Source organism: Stegodyphus dumicola, chromosome 8, assembly GCF_044657685.1.
Source record: "Stegodyphus dumicola isolate Sdum_Otavi_A_Nest chromosome 8, ASM4465768v1".
NCBI classification, from domain to species: domain Eukaryota; kingdom Metazoa; phylum Arthropoda; class Arachnida; order Araneae; family Eresidae; genus Stegodyphus; species Stegodyphus dumicola.
In genome coordinates, this window is record NC_140775.1 from 92,286,144 (window position 1) to 92,306,521 (window position 20,378).

General features: G+C 30.4%; 1 protein-coding gene across 1 annotated transcript in view; it reads left to right on the forward strand.

Moving 5' to 3' along the window:
* Positions 1–19,390, forward strand: part of sina (E3 ubiquitin-protein ligase sina) — a 69,594-nt gene extending 50,204 nt beyond the window's left edge. Inside the window, exons 6-7 of the mRNA XM_035364601.2 lie at positions 11,170–11,362; positions 14,457–19,390. Coding sequence (XP_035220492.1) covers positions 11,170–11,362; positions 14,457–14,634 — 371 coding nt within the window. The 3' untranslated portion in view covers positions 14,635–19,390. The remainder of the gene's footprint in view (positions 1–11,169; positions 11,363–14,456) is intronic.
* The last annotated feature ends 988 nt before the right edge of the window (positions 19,391–20,378 follow it).

The following is a 20,378-nucleotide window of genomic DNA, read 5'->3' on the forward strand; positions in this document are numbered from 1 at the left end:
AAAAATGCAGAAAAATATAAAACACCAAATACAGGGGGGATAGCCATTGAAATTAAGAGTTTCTACGCAAAAACAAGCAATTCTGCCAGCGGGTAAGAACACAGATTTATAGGTGCACAAAACAAAAAAATTACTTTTGCAGGGTTTGTAGGGGGCCAGAAAAGTCCTTAGGTTTTTGGAATCGATTTTTGGTCCTTAATTTTGGCCAAAATCGGCAGAAGGTCCGTAATTTTAATCATGCGAAATTTCTGTCTTGTTTTTACGACTGCTGTTTTGAGTGTGAATTATCATTATGGAGGAATATTTTTGACAATTCACTGACAAATATTATCTTTTGAATGGGTTCATGGGTTATAATTTGTTCCTATTTCTAATGTAAAGGGTGGGATACTGGAGTTTCTGAGCAAGGAGTCAAACATAAGCATTTCAAAATTATTTCATTTGTTTCTAATGAAGAGCATTTAAACAACTGTCTGCTTTAGGGGATGTAAATTCTTTTTTAAACGGCTCAAAATTTGGCGACTTATCAACATTTTGGTGATTTTAAGATTAATTTCTATAGAAAATTTTTAATTCCGAGATCTGGGAATTTTTCGATGATTTCTTTTGGAGACTTTATAACTAATAAATTTAACTATAATGGTAATGTATTTAAATTGCTTTTAAGGAATAACATTAAAACATTTTAATTTTCTTTTGCTGTCATATTATAAAGTGGCATTACTTTCCATTTTGGCGACTTATATAGTATTTTGTTACTGAAAAACAAGGTATGCTACAAAACAATTTATACCCAAAACAAAATAGCTGTATAATTAACTAAAAATTTCTTCGTTTTAATTTTTTCATGGTAAGAATTTTCCTCATGTAATTGTCTCAGAATATGTATCAGTTTTCTCTATAAAACTAATTTTGCACTTTTTCACTGTTCCCTCCCAAAAAAAAATATTTCTAGCCCTTTCTCTGTTACAGAATTTATAGGGCTAATTTTTCTTTAGAACTATAGATGTTGCAACTTGGAAAGTCTAGTAGGATTTGAAGGCAAGATTTACAGAACCACAATTCTAAAAGACTCCAGAAAAAACTGACAAAATGAAAATGTTTTCATTGTATTAACACATAATGGATGTATTTTACAGAAAGCTTGTGATGAATTTCTTAAATTTTGGAGAATTTTTGGAAGGACAATGAAAACCTAATGTTTGAATGTTGTACTTCTGATGCTAGAAGTCTTTTTCTTAACATGTTATTTTCTCAACTTTTCACTAGACACAAGTATGGAAAATATCAAAAATGTTTTTAATCTTTTCACGTGGACAGGCATTTATAAAAAAGAATTTTTCTGTTAATAAAGAAATTGAGAGCTGACAATTTAAAAGATTCACCTTATATTTATCAATGGATCATACACAGGGCTGACACAAGGCATTTTGCCACCTGATGCAATCCCCGTAGATCCTAAATTCTGCTCTCACTGCATGTCCTAAATTCTAAAAGTTTTGCCATTTCTAGATGTTGTTGTTCGGTGTGTCACTAAATTCTAAAAATTCTGCCTTATCGGCCCTGAAACCAGCCTTTTACTATACATCATTTCATATTTATAAGCTTTTTCTTTACATTCTAAATGCATTTGGTTTTTTAGAATAACAGAAATCTTTAATTAATTCCTAAAATTCTAAAGAGGAAATGAATTGAAGAAAGAAACTGAATTTCATAAAGAGGAAGAAAATTATTCTTCAATGATATGTACAGTTATTATTATGCAAATTAACCAGTTGTTTATAATTTTACCCTTTATTATAAGTTACCCTTTCCGTTTCCGCACCATAATGGAAATCAGATAATTTTTAAATTGAGGTTTTAGGACTGAAAGAGGGAGTGTTTTTGCTCTCCACTTGGATGTTGCATTAGGCATTAGTTTATGCCAGCTCTGATAATTTGTAATTATTCATCTTTGCGTAATCGCCACTAACATTTGAATTTGTTACGACGATAGAGTTACTGAGTCAGCTTAGATCAAAATTAAATTGCATAGTTTTTGATTGCTAGTCCACATTTTTAGTTTGAATTTGACTGTCCCTGTTTAATTGCATTGTGACAAGCTGCAGTTGATTTTGTCAACATAGGAACGTGCCTGCATGTCCCACGTTCTTTTCAGATAAAAGGATTATTTAAACCTTTACGTGACTTTGTAGTTACTTTTAGACATAGCGATAATTTTCTTCATGTCTAGAAGAGGTTTTGGACTATTTAAGTTTTACCACATCAAGTAAAATCTCATTACATACACTCTTAAGAGACTGGCAAATTAGGAGATGAAGCGCACAGAATCTAGTGGGAACACTGGTTTGTGTATTAAAGAGAAGAAAATTGATATAAATTAAGCCAAAATGTCTGGGAAGGCTTCAAATTAAAAAGGCACATAAATATTTTATGTGTTGTTGCTACAAAACATAAATCTTTTGTAGCTTTTAATGTGGAATTACCCTAATACCATTTAAGAATCAGTGTTATGACATTGATTTAAATCTGATAATTTAAAATTAAATGCATTTTAAACTGTGAAATTTTATTAGATTGTGATTTTAATAGTGCTTTTTCAATAAATGTTTTAAAAAGTAAATAAAATTTTATAGTGGTCATGTAAATCTATAACGATTAAGGGTATTTAAGTACCTAATTTAATTATTTGTAACTAACCGCTCGCCTTTAAAAGTTATCTCTGCATATTAAAGCAAGTTATTGCCTTTCCTTAATCCTTAGTATGATCACAAGATACAGCACAAAAACGTTAAAATTAATGTAAAACTTATTCTTTGCATCTAGCGAGACTTAAAATAATACAAAACAACTTAGCACCTCTATTACGTTAGTGGCATATTGGAACCTTAAAATACAGGGTGCGGCAGCATTCATAGCATAATTTGACTTGCGTAGTACAGTGATGTACTGAATGTGTGCCAGCTCGATCTGAATTCGTGTACTAATGAGCTGCCATTTCGAATGTGACAGTGATATGGATCGGTTAAGTGCACAGCATCGTGCCTTTGTTGTTGAAAGTTATTTCAAGAATAACTACTCTGTTATTGCTACCCAGCGTGTATTTCGGCAACATTTCAATTTGAGACGTCATGGAAAAAGTTCCAGATGGATGGACCATTGCGACAGATGTTTCCAGGTAGAGTAATTTCCCGTTTTGATGACATTTCCTGGCCGCCTCGCTCATATGATCTTTCATGTGCAGACTTTTTCCTTTGGAGCCGAACCAAGAAGTTTTCCGAACGTGTTGTTCCACTATTCCTGAGTTGAAGCATTGCATCAGAACTGCCATCAGCAGTGTCCCAGGGAATACATTACGCCGAGTTGTGGCAAGCTTCCAATGCCGCCTAGATGAATGTGTTGTGCAGGGGGGGGCATCATTTGACAGGCATCATATTCAAAAAGGAATCCATGCAATGGACTATGACTTACACATTAGTAAATGGCATACCTTTAACTATTAATTGACATAAGAGGTAATAAATAAATTACAGTTACTGCCTTATGGTGTGTTTTTAATATCCTACTATGAACACTGCCGGACCCTGTATATTAACTAGCTTCAATTCCAGGAACTCTACATGTAGCTATAATACTAACTGCATCAGAGAGATGGAGCACAACTAACTTTCAGAACTTGCCAAGCTCAAAACTACATCAGGCTTTCAGGTTTGTTCTCATCAACAGATCTCTCTCTAGGCAAGCAGCAGCACTGGCAACAGCTAGTCTTCTGTTGCGAATCATGCTGATTATGATTTTATTTCTTATTTTATCCAATGCCATTTGACATAAAATCTACCTGCTATTTACTAAACCTCTAGACCACGCATGTGACAAAATGAGACATAAAAGAAAAAATCAACATAAAGCTAACTGTTAGGTAAAACCTAAATAAAATATCCCTAATCTGCTTTCAAACTATTACTTATTTCAAACTCTCTTCAAATTGTGTCCAATTATTATTTATACGTGTAAAATATTTAATGCTACCTGATAAATGTTATTCTTAAATTTGTTTTATTGTTATGTTTATTAAATTATGTTTAATAAGAATGCATTCTACTTATGAATCTATTTTATTCTTAGAGGGTTATTACAAAAACAGAGTTTAGACATAAGTTGATTGCATTTTAATTGAATTTATTCAGCTCCCATTTGCTGATAGGTCCTTAATTTTTTTCATCAATGGTCCTTAAAAGTACTTAATTTCCATGTGCAGAAATGTGTACAAACCCTGTTTTGGTACCATTTTGAAAAAAAAAAGGGGGGGCAGGAAGGTGCAGAAAAACTAACTTAATTCACTATTCTGCTATGTTTTAAATGTAAAAAAATATGGCTGCTATGGTAAAAAAATTAGGCTTAGCTGCACTTAAACAACTTTTAAACTGTTGATAATTCTACAACTATTGCATGCAGATTAATAAAAGGCATAAAACCCTTGGTCAGAATATTAGAACAACATGACTCAATCATTTTTAAGGCAAAAAATGCTCAATTTACCAACATATGAGAATAAAATACTGAGCTCCCAGAGCTGAGTAATAGAGTTGGGTGTATATATATATGTATATTTATATACTTTTGGTGCAGCTGTTTGCAACCAGAAAGGCAAGTACACAACTACATGTTATAGTCCGCCCTATATACAGAATTTCAATATTCTGTGGCTATTATTTGAGTTATGCGAGATACATATATACGTACGTACGGATGTCGCAAAAAAAATCTGTTCTGAATCCATTTTAAATCCTTTTTGCAGCCCGTTTGGGGAAAAGGAGTCCTTTATTCTGTCCTTATGTACAGCAGGGTTCGTATGGTCATTAAGAGCCCTTTAAAGTCCTTAAATTGTTTGGAATCGATTCTTGGTCCTTAACTTTCTGAAGCCGGCTGGTACAGCAGTTGTACCAGGAGAATGACTTTCTCTGATGCCGGCATTGGTACAACTGTCGTACCATCCATGCCCTCCCTATTTTAGAGAATCGTCTATCTGTAGATCTCTGGGTGGTCCATTGTCGCTGCTCAGAGTAGCTGCTGGCTACGCATTATTTCCCTCTTCTTATCAGTTTGGCTACATTTTGGCAAAAACCGCAGGTTTCGTCTCGCGCCAATATACTTGAAAATCAAATAGAGGCCATCTCTCTCTCAATCTGTCTCATAATTTTAATGCTAATTTTTTTAGTACTGACTTTTGCTATGATTAAAACGTCAGCGATTTTGCCCGCTCTTTAAGCTTACCATATTTAATGTTTTTTAATCATAGCAAATAAGAATAGATTAATATTTTAGATTTAATGCCTTTCTAGAAAATAGGTAAAACCGCTTTTATCATTTACTTCCTTTTCATACTTATAAATAATAAGATTTTATTTTGACTTTTTTTTGTGGAGTGTATAAAACCCTTAAAAACTGTTAACTCTTTCATAGTGCTTCTATTATGTAGGCAATTTTGTCTGATTTATCAGGAGATAAATAAGAGACAATTCTATGCATAATAGGTTTTGTGAATTTCATTCATTCAGTGATTGCTTTCAATGATTTCCATTGATTGTAAATTAAATAAAATCAATTTATCTTTAGACCCTCTTTTAGGATGAAATCTGCCAAAAAGTATTTAAATATCAGTAAAGTTCACGTTACTTCTAAATTTAATCAAAACATCAGTTACATTGTATAAAATTTCGGCCAGTTTTATTTGCTGAAATTCTTATACTCCTCAAGAGATAAAGGGAATTCAGACATTAATAAAAAAATATCTTTAACAAAGGTTGTTATTTTGTCTGTAATAAGGTGTATATCAACTTACTATTAAATGTATGGAAATTAGGACTGGATTACGGAAAAGCACGCGAACGCTATCTGCTTAAGGGGATGGATGCTTTCGTGTAAACCTTTGTAAGAGAAAATTGCTCGCATTTACGTTCCTGGTGGAAAACTCCACATGTAATCAACCCGTTCTTCGGGTTTGATTGGATTAATTTTGTTCGCTTTCTGAATTACATCAAAGCACACAACAATTACCTGTATAAGGGGAGTTATGCCTTCGCGGAGGACTTTTTAAGAGAAGCTGGCTTGCATTTACGTTACACAAAAACGATGAATCCAACTATTTAGCCGGGATTCAAACCCAAGCGAGCTACAAGTGTTCAGCCACTTTTACCGCTCTACTGAAGAGCCCGTAAAAATATTGATAAAGGAAATATATTGAAATAACCGGTTTAATTTACTAACCTATATTTCTCAATCGACAGTACATAAATTATGCATATGAGGATTATTTGTGAATAAATAAACTATATTGCACTTTTCTCCACTATTTCATATTACGATGGAATTATTGCATTTCAAAGTTATTTCTCATGAATTAATTTTGCTCCGTTCATGATTTTTTATAATTTAAAAGAGAAAATTTCTCACTTTAAATAAAAAAAAATACACGAGAAGATACTTAATGCAAAATTTGGCGTAAACGTTTTTCTTAATTTTGCTTTGAAAATATTCCAGGGTAATCGTTTTCATTACTGGAAGAAATATGAAAAACAGATTTACTACATTGTGTCAACACCCAGTATGTCTTTATTGTTTTGAAAACGTGAAAGATTACTCTTTCTAAAATAAATTAGAAAATATATTATGTGCAAATAGAATATTCGTTAAAAATGAAATAGACTTCAATCTTTGGATATAATGATAGTTTTAGACGAAATTTCTACGTATGAAAAGAAATTGACGTATAATTAATTCTTCATGAACATTTAAAACTGTTCTCAAAATTCTTTTGATGATTGCATGTATAGGTCACGGATTTTTTTTCTCTGCTAACATAAACAAAAGCCAATTTTACAAAGAAAAATTTTCATTAAAGATATACCTCCTTTGCCTGATAGTCCAATGTAATATTTGTTAAAGTTAAATGATGAAATGCAACCAATGTATCTCGGATTTTGATTTTTATATTATAGTGACAAAATTATCGAAAAAAGCAGATTTAAATCTCTGTTATTGTTATGTAAAGCTTTATTATTCCTGTAAGTTCATCTCGAAATCTAATTGTATTGAATCTCATTCTAATCATCTAATGGTAATAAATATTATTATTATTATTATTTTATTAAATTTGTCATTACCATTATTTTGTTAATGAAAATATGTTATTAAAAATCGCATTCCAGCCTGCAGACTTACAAAGCTAGTCCGTATTTACTATATTTTGTTAAATTTTGTTCTCGTTCTCTAATTTCTAATACGAAAATACGCAAATATAAATGAAGTTAAAAAATTCACAAATTATTTACGAGATTGATCAGAAATAGTGAGTGAAATATAAACATTGCATACATTTTGTTCTAAATAAATTGTGCACTGGATATGCATCCAGTACTGCATATTTATTTAGAACTTCATTTAAATGAAAGCAAAATAATCATCGAAAAAATTGCAAATCTAGCAACCCCTCTACTATGGGACGTAAGCGTCCGACAAACATGTAAATTTTACTTCATCCATGGAGGGGGACTAACGACTTTTCTCATTAGGAAAATGTCAAAGAGGGGGCAAAACTGTTTCGGATCGTGCCGGTCTGAAGGCTATGTTATGAGAATTTCGGCCCGGTTTTAGAAGGTTAAATGTCCTCAGAAGGCCCTTAATTTTAATCATTTGGACTTTTCTATCTTGCTTTTACGACTGCTATTTTGAGTGTGAATTATCACTTTAAACTCTAAACTCAGTAGCGCAAACAGCCCTAATATGCCAAAGCCTGCAGTACCCCGAAATCTGCTTTCTTGACCGTAGGCCCAGGGTGCGTAAGCATATGCCCCGAACAAGTGGTCAGCTTGTTGCAGGACCCCCAGGAATTATCACTTTGGAGGAATATTTTTGGCGATTCACTGACAAATATAATTATCTTTTGATTGGGTGAATGGGCAGTAATTTGTTTCTATTTCTAATATAAATGGTGGGATACTGGAGTTTCTGAGCAAGGAATAAAAACATAAGCATTTCAAAATTATTTAATTTTTTTCTAATGAAGAGCTCTCACTTTTGAGGATGTGAATTCTTTTATTAAACGGCTCAAAATTTGGTGACTTATCAACCAATTTTAAGATCAGTTTTTGTAGAAAAATTTTAATTCGGAGATCTGGGAATTTTTCGATGATGTTTTTAAAAATATTATAACACTATATAATCTCTTGAATAAAATGCAAGTTCTCATGTTTTCAAAAATTCCTTATTATATATGATTTGTGGTTTGATTATTTTTACTTTCTTCCACAAAGTAAAGGGAGTATTATAATTGTGAAAATTTTTGGATATCAAATTTCAACGGAAATATCCATTTTGACCGCTATCAGATGCAGTTTAACAATGTTTTTGTGTCACATTTCTACGTAAGGAGAGATTAAGGTTCTTTTTCTTAAAATGGGTTGCAAAAAGGATTTAAAATGGATTCAGAAGAGCTTTTTTCCTTTATGTCAGTATATATGTATGGATGTAGTTATCTAGCATAACTCAAAAATGAATAGCCTCAGAACATTGAAATTTTGTATATAGGACTGCTATAACATTTAGTTGTGCATCTCACTTTTTGGTTGCAATCAGCTGCAATTTAAAAATGATGGAATTATGTTGTTCTTATCTTCCAGTTATGGTTTTTGTGCCTTTAATTAATCTGCATGCAATAGTTATAGAATTATAAGCAATATAAAATTTATTTAAGTGCACCTAAATCTTTTTTTTTTTTTTTTTTTTCTGAATCATAGTAGCCACATTTGTTTAGATTTGAAACTTGGCAGAATAATGAATTAAGTCTTTCTGCACCTTTAGTGTCTTTTTGCTGAGTGGAACCAAAAGGAAACTTTTAATTTTGTGCACTGAAAAGTATGCCTTCTTGCCTGCTGGAAATATTGCTTGTTTTTGCATAGAAGCTGTAATTTTAATTGTAATTTTTTTTTTATTATTTATTCTAACTGTATTTGGTGTTTTTCTATATCTTTCATTTTTTAATGAAGGTACTTTGAGTTTTTATGTATTTTTGCCTTGCTGCAAAGTGAGAACTGAATTAATTGAATGAGAAATATATCTCTAATGAAATTCAAGGAACTAAGTTTAAATGAAATGCAAGAAAAAATGTGTACAGAAATGAACAGAAATCGGCAGCAAAAGTGTTAAGAGAGAGCTTCTGGCAGCAGCTGCCAAGCTTCTCTGAATTCTTTTTGCCCCAATTCTAGCTTTAGCCTTTGATAATCGTGTTTGCTTGCATGATTCTAAGTCAAAGCTACAGTGAAGCTTTGTGAATTTATACTTTAAATGTTTAAACCTTGACTTTTATATTCTGTTAAATCCCACAAGTGATGATTTGTTCAATTAATTACATATGAGTTGTTAAGTTGAAGCACTAATTAAAAGTTTTATTTTAAACAATCTTCAGAGTTCAGAGTTATTTTCACTGAAAGACTGGATGGTAAGTCATCTCTCTACATGAAGCTAGAATATAGTACTAAAGTAGTAAGGTTCTATATACTATCAGGTCAAGAATCTGTAAATGGGTTTTAAGATTATGTGTTGACAACCAGGTGAAAATCTAAAACGTATTATGGCCCACCAGTGGCTGAGCAGTAAAATTGCTGAGCATTGGTAGTTCAGTCTGAGGTTCGGACCCTGCAAAAGGGCTGGCTGCATGGGCATCTTCATGGTTTTTCTCCATGTGTAACATGTATATGAGCCAGTTTTCCTTAGAAAGTCCTCCATGAAGGCATCCATCCATTTAGTCCTCAAGGCTTTGCTGTATGATAAACCAAACCAAAAATCTTGCTGTAATAAACTCTCAAAGAAATAGACAACTGAAATCTCCTAGATTGCAAGAAAGTTTGCTGCAGTTGTAGGACCTCGACTATCCAAATGTACCATAAGTGACAAGCTGTATAAAAATGGTTTGTATGAAAAAAACCCATGATAACTAAGGCTTCAAAATTTCTCAGGTGCATTGGTACAGAGGTTGTGCTTGTAGTATCACAGCAAGAGACAAGGTGTGTTTACTGATGAATCACATTTTTATCTGGAGAGGGATTCCAGATATTTTACAGTCTGAAGGAAGCAAAACACATGCAGTAAGCTAGAAAATGTCGATGAAAAGCATTGTTACGAAGATGGTGGTACCATGATATCAATGAGTATCATTTTGAATGATGGACTGGTCTATGAATTTTTACTAATGCAACTATGAATGCTGAAATATATTTAGATGAGGTTCTTCTTCTTAATGTCAAATTGTTCGGAGGTGCATTTGGTAATAACGTTTTCTTAGTGAATCATAATTCTTGTTCCCCATCCTACTGCAGTAATGACTGATTGTTCTTTCCAGCATCTAGATTTAAATTTAAGATCACATTTGTGGGATTCACTTTGTTGTCATAGGAACTACTGGAAAATCTAATACTCAGTATGGAAAATTATTGTGAAACATGCATTTTTGTCAGGGAGACTACACACCTTGCTTATTTTTTGTACATATCTCAAAAAAGTTACACTTTCCCCCTGCACCACTTTATATCATATTTCTTATGTTATTATTTAAATTTATTTTTGCTGAAATAAGTTATTATGCATTTTGAAAACATGAGGTGAGGTATGACAAACATCTTGTACATGTTCCATGTTCTTAACTGCAAAATCATTAGAGTAACACAAGTTTTAATATTTGTTTGTGTAATTTTTTTATGCTGCATTATATATTCTGTAATTGGTTTCATTTTATTTGATTTCTTTTACCGGTTTCCATTTTGTTACATTTTATTTTTGCCTTGAAATAATTTGTAGTAAGTTTTATATATGCATTTAACATGGTAACTAAGTCTAAAATTGTCAGTCGTGCAAAAAATAAAGTTTTATCTAAGTTATGGATAATAGTACTTCATTGCAGTTCAGATAATTTAAAAAAAAAAAAAAAATACTGATAGTTTTATCTATTTTGAACCAGTTTTGTTTGCAAGAAACCTATATTAATTCCCTTCCAACTTTTTATTATAAAAGTCAGTTGCGTAATCTGATTTCCCCCACCCCATATATTAATGTATTTACTTTTTTGGGGGGCCGTATATACATTTTACATCAAATATCTTATAATAATAATTCCAGGTGAAGATATTGTTTTTCTGGCTACTGATATAAATCTTCCTGGTGCTGTAGACTGGGTAATGATGCAGTCTTGTTTTGGTCATCATTTTATGCTAGTGCTAGAAAAGCAGGAAAAAGTAGATGGACATCAACAGTTTTATGCAATTGTACAATTGATTGGATCTCGGAAACAAGCAGAAAACTTCATATATCGGTAGGTAATCTATTACTCAAATATTTAAATAATTGCAAATATGATTTTCATTGAATTGATCAATATGTACTTCGTTGTATCCAGTGCAGTAAATGTTGAATCAAACAATTTTGTTTTTCAGGATTTTATCAACTAATAATCTAAAAATTTTACAAAGTGTGATGAATGCACCATTTAACATTTAGACATTGACACAATAGGATACCAAAATTAAGATTACACATTATGATGCAACAAAGGACTAAAATTGGTACAATCTTCTAATTAGCTGGAGTTTACCACAGAGTAACAGCTTTTGGATGCATTTTTATATCCAGAGTGAAAAACCACTGTTTATTACAATAGAGATTGCAGTAACTATTTGTCTATAATGACAAGAGGAATGAAAGAAATTCAGAAGTGAGTGAAATGGATGAACATTTAAATTTTGTCATTAAGTTTGTAGAACAAAAAAAAAGGTGTATGTATCAGCATATTGCAAACATTTAAAGCACTTCTATAATTGAACAATGAAAGACATGAACTAACCCTCACGGAGATTGCCAGGTCCTTCAGATCATTTAGCCAGTATGGTCAGTCATCTTTAAAATGTTTTTAATAGATGTAATTTTTTGTAAATTAAATATTTTTATTACAAAGGGCTTAATTTGTTGTTTGTATCAACATTTTATGAAAATAAATTGATCTGAAGTTCGAAATCTTTCAAAGTATTTCGTACTTTCCATAACTTTTTGGTCCCATTTGATTATTGTATTTAAAGTGGATTTTCATTGTTCCAGATGACTATACCTGAGTAGTTCAATGTAATGAGATTTTTGACAATTAATGCATAACATTTTCATTGAATGCAAAGCAAAATAAATGACAATGAAAAAATAAAATATAATTAAAGTTGTCCTATTTTTTGATTTCATTTTTTAAGCCCTAAAGAAGAACATATCCTTCTTTAACTCTTTTGGTCCTAATGGACGCATTTGTCCCAGAGATTAGATTTCATGCCCTACTGGGTAAATAAAACCCACTTTTAAATGAGTTTTTACATGTTTTTAAGGAATTGGGGAACAAGTATATGACTAAAGAAAACTGGTAATACTTTTAGATTGCAGGATGGCACACTTATGTTTTTGAGCACGCTAAATACTCAAGTTTCGATTTGTCTCTTTCCCCCCCCCCTTCAATTTTACAGTAAGACTTTACAGCTACTTAAAAAAAAAAAAAAAAAAAAAAAAAAAAAAAGTAAAGCTGTTAGTCAAGCATAAATAAAATGTCACTTCTTTGACATATCTCCAACTGTTATAAGTGTAAAATATTTTATGCTACTTGATTAAATTTCATAAAGTTTATTTTATTCTCAAAGTTATTATGTTAATTAAGTTATGTTTAATAATAATGCATCCTACTTACGGATCTATTTATTTTTAGGATGGTATTACAAAAGTGAAGTTCAGGAATAAATAATATTTTTAATTGAATTTATTCAGTTCCCATTTGCTCATATGTCCTCAATTTTTTTTCATTAATGGTCCTTAAAAGTCCTTAATTTCTATGTGCAGAAATGGGTATGCACCCTGCAAACTTTTCTTAATCGGAAAAAATACACAACCTCGAGCATTTAAAGGAGTAAAGATTTTCCCCATTATTTTTCGTGCAAATAAAAGAGCATGGATGACACAAGCATTAATGAATGATTGGTTTGAAAATAGTTTCATACCCGAGGCTCGGCAACTTTTGAATTCGGTTGGTTTACCTGATGGCGCAAAAATTATCCTGATTTTAGACAACTGTATGGCTCATACTTAATTTAAAGTTTTAGTGAAAGATAATGTATCCATATTATTCTTTCCTCTAAATTGTACGCCCATCATTCAGCCTATGGATATCGGAATAGTGTGCAAATATAAAGTAGCATTTTTAAAATCTATGTTAAATTTTTTGAATAATGGCAAGACTGTTCAAGAATTTTTGAAATATTTTAGAATAAAATCTGCTGTGTGGAGCATTGCAAGATCGTGGGAGGAAGTGTCTCAAGATACTTTGAAAAATGCTTGGCATAATGTATGGCCAGCTATCGTACTTCATGATGAAGATGATAACCTCAAATTTGAATGTTTTTTAGATATCGCAAACCAAAGGTGAAATTTTCTCATTAATGGATTTTTGGAAGAAATAATGGAGCAGTAATAAATGAAGCTGATATAACAGAAGTTTTTCATTGCGATGGCAATGCACTAATCATCAATCAATTGATGGCAAAATCTGTAGTATGGTTCTAGATCCAGAAAATACCGCTAACAATAGTGAAGAAAGTGACAGAGAGGTTATTGAAAACAAAAAAAATTTAATTGACAAGCTACTCAGAATTCTTGACATAGCAATTACAGGACTTGAACAGTGGAACTTTGTAACTGAACAAGAAATTATGTCTGTTTATAGAATTAAAGAGAAGGTATTAGCATGAAAAACAAAGTAATTTTAACAGCTTGCAATGAAAGAAATGTTTAGTAAAGTAAAATAAGTATTAAGCTTTTTTTGTAAATTTGGATACTCTTTAGGTAGTAAATGCTCATTATTTCATTAATCATGATTTCATATTTTTAATTTTATAATTTCTGCATGCCATCTTACTAGATTTAAACTGATGATGTAATATCCGGAAAAATCTAAAACTCAGAATCACTGAAGACCTGATGAGTCGAGCTATGATTGAATGAAAAAAATTGTATTTAAAAACTTCACAGATGTGCTGTGTAATCAAAATTTTAAGGCATTATTTGTTAGAATTCATTTAAAACATGTTAACTTTATCTGCAGCATTACGAAAATTGTTTCATCTACTGAGCCTACTTATCACCATATTTTGTCTTAACTGTGTAATATGTGAATGTTTTAGAATGTTGAAATAATCACAGTTTAAGATTTTGTTATTATATCACTTTATGTTTAAATAGTGGTGAGGATCATCTCAATGCTATTTATTTAGAAAAGTATGTGGCATAAAATGAACAGCATTTATGTTCCACATAACATGTAATCTAAACATGATACAAATTATTTTTTCTTTAAATGATATCCTTCCTTTCTTTATTCCTATTAGCCTGGAGTTATATAGTCATCGTCGTCGTCTGACGTGGGAGGCAACACCCCGCAGCATCCTCGAGGGAGTTACCCCAGCTATCATGAGCAGCGACTGTCTTGTCTTCGACACAAATATTGCCCAGATTTTTGCTGACAATGGAAATCTCGGCATAAATGTCACAATCTCTCTGTGCTGACCATTTCATCCTGCTGCACTGCTCATTGTCACCATCATCTAAGAGAAGATATATATATATATAATTACAGGTTGATGTTCATAGTTAGATTTAATGGGGTGGTTTCTTTCACTTATTCCTTGCTAAGTGGATTGAGTCTGTATGCATGTGTATATATGCGCCTCTGTCTGAAGCACATAAATATTAGAATAAAATTACATATTTTTTTATTTATTGACTGCTGAAAATTATTCTGTTTCCAGATAAGCAGAAAGAACTTGGATGAGAAGAAATGGAGCTGTTTTAGATTTTGGTTATGTAAAAATGACATTGACAGAATTATTGTTGTTCTTGCACATTGCCCTTGAATAGATCTATATACTCTTAGACCTTTCTTGATCTATTAAAAAAATGCTTTCAACTATAATTTACAGAAAAAAAGTGAGAGGAAAATACCATGTAAAGAATATCTTTTCTTTTGAGCATTTGAAGGAAGAAATGTTTAGCATATTTTCTGTAGTCAGTTTCTTATATGCAGATTTTTTTTATGTAAATTAAATAATTTATGTTTATTTTAGTTTAAGAATGTGTTTATGACCCATTTTTCTCAAGTTCAGAAAGAGGAGAAAATATTTCTAATGCATTAACTCAGATTCAATTAATTCTTGGAATATATTTAATAACTGTGGTAATCGCAAAGATATGTTACAGCTTTGACTTTTCTCTACTAAATGTTTCTGATTTGATTTTTTAATAGAAACTGCAAAAGATCACTTAATATCTCATAAAATTGTAATTATTTAAAACCTGTATTCTCTAGTACATTGTATTTTATAATTTGTATTATGCCTTTTTAAGATGTAACTTAATAATGACTTTGTCATTCAGTTATATTCAGCTGATATATTAAGTTGAATTTTTATTTAGTTTATATAACATTTGAAAAAGCATGTTTTTATATAATAAAACTTTTATATATTAAAAATATGCTTTTCTTAATCATTTTTATATAATAAAAATATGCTTTTTTCAATGTTATTCTGTCTTCTAATTATATTTATTTTCTTATTCTTTCTATTAGTTAAAGGCTAAACACTTTCAGTGTGGTTTGAGCTATGTATGTGCAAGTCTGCATAATGCTAAGCACCATTAGATTTAAATACCTTTTGTGATCACCTTTATTCTTTTATCTTTTGTTCCAGAGATTTTGGAGCTTATTGTTTGCTGTAGTCATGTAAAGAACTGTAATTACCATTATTAGTTTTGTAATTCTTAAAAAAAGTATTGTGTATATTCTGCATTGCAGATAACTTCCAAGCTCGTCTCATTGAGTTTACTCTGTTATGTATCCCTAAACAGTTATTGCATTTACTTTTGTTACATGTGTAGTTTCTAATAAATTTTACTCATGTGAGTTGTCGTTTAGGTTCTTAAAATTTGGCCATTTGATTATAGAAAAATACAGCTATAATTTGAGATTGATTATATTAAATACTGACATAACATCCACTTAGAAAAATAATCTTTCAAATGATTTTATTGATTTTTAAAGTGAAACTTTTGATATTTGTATCTAGTTTTGTTATCTTTAGCATTTGTTAACTGTGCTCTTATAAATGAGAGTAGCCTCACTGCCAGTAGAAAATATTTTTTAGTTTGTTTTTGAAATTTGTATTCACTTAAAATATGCTTTGCCATTAGTCTCAGTGCATTGCATTTATTATGAACAGAGTTTTGCACGCATCTATGCAGTAAATATTCCTAATAAAGTGACAAACTCAGACTCTTTGTAAGTCTTCTTTTTCTATAAAATGTGAATAAAAGTTTCTGGTATAAAATATAAAATGTTTCCTGAAAGCTATTTTGGATAATAAGTAGGCCTGCTGAGATATTATTAGAGCGTTACTTTAGTATTAATATATTCAATATTTCCAAAATGTATTTGTATAACTACTAGTAAACAGTAGCTACATGATATACATGTGAATCTTATTTAATAAAGCATCAGCAACATGCAAACTTAGATTTATCAATTACAGAAGTTTTGGTATTTAATAAATTAGCTATTTGAATGTTATTTGTAGTGATGCTTTCAAGAATTGAGTGGAAAATTTCCATTTCTGAAGAAAATTTAACAATTAGGCTTTTTCCTTCCATTACTGTTTAACCTTTGCAAGTATAGAAGAATTAACATTTTGTTTTTCATCTTCATAGCTTTCTATTTTGACTATGCCATGTGTTTAATTTCTTTTTTGACTGTGCCATGTGTTTAATTTCTGTCAGAGTTTGTATGGTTTTCAGTAGTTATGTTAATTATCTTCGGTAAAGTATTTTTAATTGTGCACATTTTTTATTTAGTCTTAAAAAATTCTGATTTCCCTTAATTTATTTTTTAATTGGTGTAATAAAGAAGATTCTTCTGTGTTGTAAAAAGTCAGAAAATTTTATATTCCATTTTTTTATTCCTGCTGAATATTCAGTGATTGTTTTGTATTAGGATACTTAGATATATATTGAAAGAAAATTTTCTTTAAAAAAATTCTTAATATAAAAACTAAATACTATTAAAATACGTAATACTTTTGTGAGAACTCATTGCTTTTATATATTATATGTGTATGTATATATATATATATATATATATATATATACATACATATATATATATATATATATATATACATACACACACCTGGTTCTTTGAAAAAGCTGATGTGTTTTAAGTGAAAATGACAACTTTTTTATGTGAAGGGGGAAAAAGATTTTTTCTTTGCTTTTCAACTGCTATTTCATTTAATTCTGTATGTTTACAGTTTAAACTAATTGGTAACAGTAATGTGTTACAGTTTAAATTCTTACATTTATTAATTATGTTCAACCTACATAATTTGGCATGAATGTAAAAATGAGTATTTGGGTGTGTTTGATAAACATTTGCAACTGTTGAAATATTTAGATTTTTCTTTGAACTGAAACAGTAATCTGGATTAACATATTGGCATAGAGCATACTTTTTATATATCAAAAAATATTCAGAAAGTTTGATATTTGTACTTTTATGCAGAGTAATGTCACAAAATTCTAATGCAAGTTTTAAATAAAGTATTGCAGTTTTATTTAATGTTTTTGAATTCAAAATGTATTCAAATAATTTTAATTACTTCATGTATGTTTATATTTTGTGTTTTTTTAATGTTGTGTTAAAGTATCATGCTCTTGAGCTTAAGTATTTCATATTTCATAGTAATCATATTTCTTATATCTTCATAGTAATCATATTTCTTATATCTTCATAGTAATCATATTTCTTATAATTTTATGTATTTCATTGTGAGCTTATTTAGGAAGCAGGATTCACAAAATGCATATCTGAATGATGAAAATATTTGACAAGTACCATAATAAAAACATGTATTCATAGGTAGGAAGATTATTAACACTTTTGCTGCCAGTCATGAAGTTGTGTTGATAGTTATTACCCTGACACAAGATTGTACCCATATACCAATTTACTTATTATAAGAAATATTATTTAAAAGCGGCAATAAAATATGATTATTTGTATCGCATTGATCACTACGCCTTTAATCGGAGAATTTCTGAATATAGAGTGATTGGCACTAAAGGTAAAATTATTTCCCCAATGCCATTTTATGTGCTGGCACATTGCTTTTTTATGAAACTATTGCACAGACAAATACATACATCATAAACGAATTTATTACATTTATATATTACAAAAATAGTTACAATCATATTATTAGAAGCTATATATTTCAGAATAGTATTAGTGTAAAATTTTTGCTCGAAAAGAAAATTTGCATTAATTAGAAACCACATACATTTACATTTAGTTTGTAACCTTCACTCCATGCCAATACCAGCATACACGCTCAAAACGTAATGCTGACTGAAGGATAAACAGTGAGGTATTGCCTTTCCTGCACTAGTGCATGACTGGCACCTGCAACATCACCCCATGCATCGTACCAGCACATGATTGGCAAAGAATTGAAAGGAAAGAAAGTTTAAAACTGAGGAATAAGGTCAGTTGGAGATAAGTTTTAAATAAATGATTTGACCTTCAGCTAAACTGCTGTTAATTACATTTTTAAAAAGTAAAATTTTATTAAATGTTTCTGATAAATTAAATTAATATTTAAAAGCATAGCAAATATTATAACTATAATACAGACACAAAATGTAGATAAAAATTTTGTTTCACAACTTTCACAGTGCTTCAGATTTCCTCAAATTTATCTTCAAAATAAACTTTTTATTCATGATTAGATTTTGAACTTCTATTCATGATAAGGCCATAATTAAAATAATCATTCGAGAGTGTGATGTTTAGTTATTTAAAAGGTTTGTCATCTTTTTATTTCTGTCCATGTTATAAATACTACTGTTTAAAGATTTTAAATAAGCTACTAAAAATCTATTTTTTATAGCAGGAAAAATATGAACTGTGTGTGTCATTAATGGAAATATGAATGGCACTTTAAGTTAGTTATTTTTTATTTCTCAAAATTAAGTGTAACTTTTTTTTTTTTTTTTTTTTTTTTTTTTTTGTTGCTTATTTCTCATCGTGATTGTTTGCAAATGTAGATTGCTTTTTTTCAGAGTGTACATATTTTAAAATTAATATCAGTTCCTGTGCCGTGTATCGGGAAATGCATATTAACATATCTAGAAGTGAAAATGAATTTAATTTGATTGTACTATTTTCTTTTGTCAGTTGTTGTATATAAGAAACAATAAAGTACCTTCATCTGTATTTCGTTTGGTATAACCTCATGGACTCGGTGTCATTTTTTGGATTACAGCCTAAAGAATGAAACTTGTAACTAATTTAATTGTTATTAAATTGTATTGTAATAATATTAAAGTTATACTCTAGATATAATCACTATGAAAAACTATTTCTTACATTTCATGTTAAACTGGCTTATCATTAAAAAGGTACTTTACTTTTTTTTCATTATAAAAAAAATGTTTTCAAAATAATTAACACCATGCCCTCTTTACTTAACCAATTGAATAAAAAAGTTGCTTCCTCAATAATTTTATATTTTGTTCAATATGGGGGTGACAAGTTAAAACTCCACACCGGGTGCCACCAGACCTTGGTACGTCATTATGTATAGGTACCCTTACTTTAACTGAGCAGGATTTCCTTTCTTGAGTTTTGGCATGTGATTCCTTTGCTAGAAAGGAATAAAGCAGTTACTTTTTTTTAAATGGTTCATTACTGAAGATGAGAAGTGAATACTAAAAAGTAATGTTGCTAGAAAAAATCATGGGGGAAGCCAGAAGAAACTCATTTAGTAACACTGGAGTGTGGGGCTGTATACTAAAAAAGTAACCCTTTGTGCATGGTGAAACTGCAAAGGATCTGTATACTGTGAATTGTTGCAACCAAATCAAACAATAAATTATGAAAAAATACTGTTTTGAAGTGGCAGTTTTAGAAGTAGAAATCGAACCGAAGTACCTAAAATTAACCAGTACTTGAGATGTTGCCTTCCATTATGATAAAAAATAGAATGCTTTTTGAGTATGGTTGAGATGTTTTCTTTTACTACCTCATATTCACTAGAACTTGCCTTCTTGGATTTTCATTTCTATAAGTTAAGATTTAAATTCTTTGAATGGCCTGGATTTTACTTCTTTGGAGACTGTCATACAGCAGTTAATAACTTCTCTACAAATAAACCTAATGACGTCTTAAAAATTTTCCATCTGCTTGAGAGATGGCAAAAAGT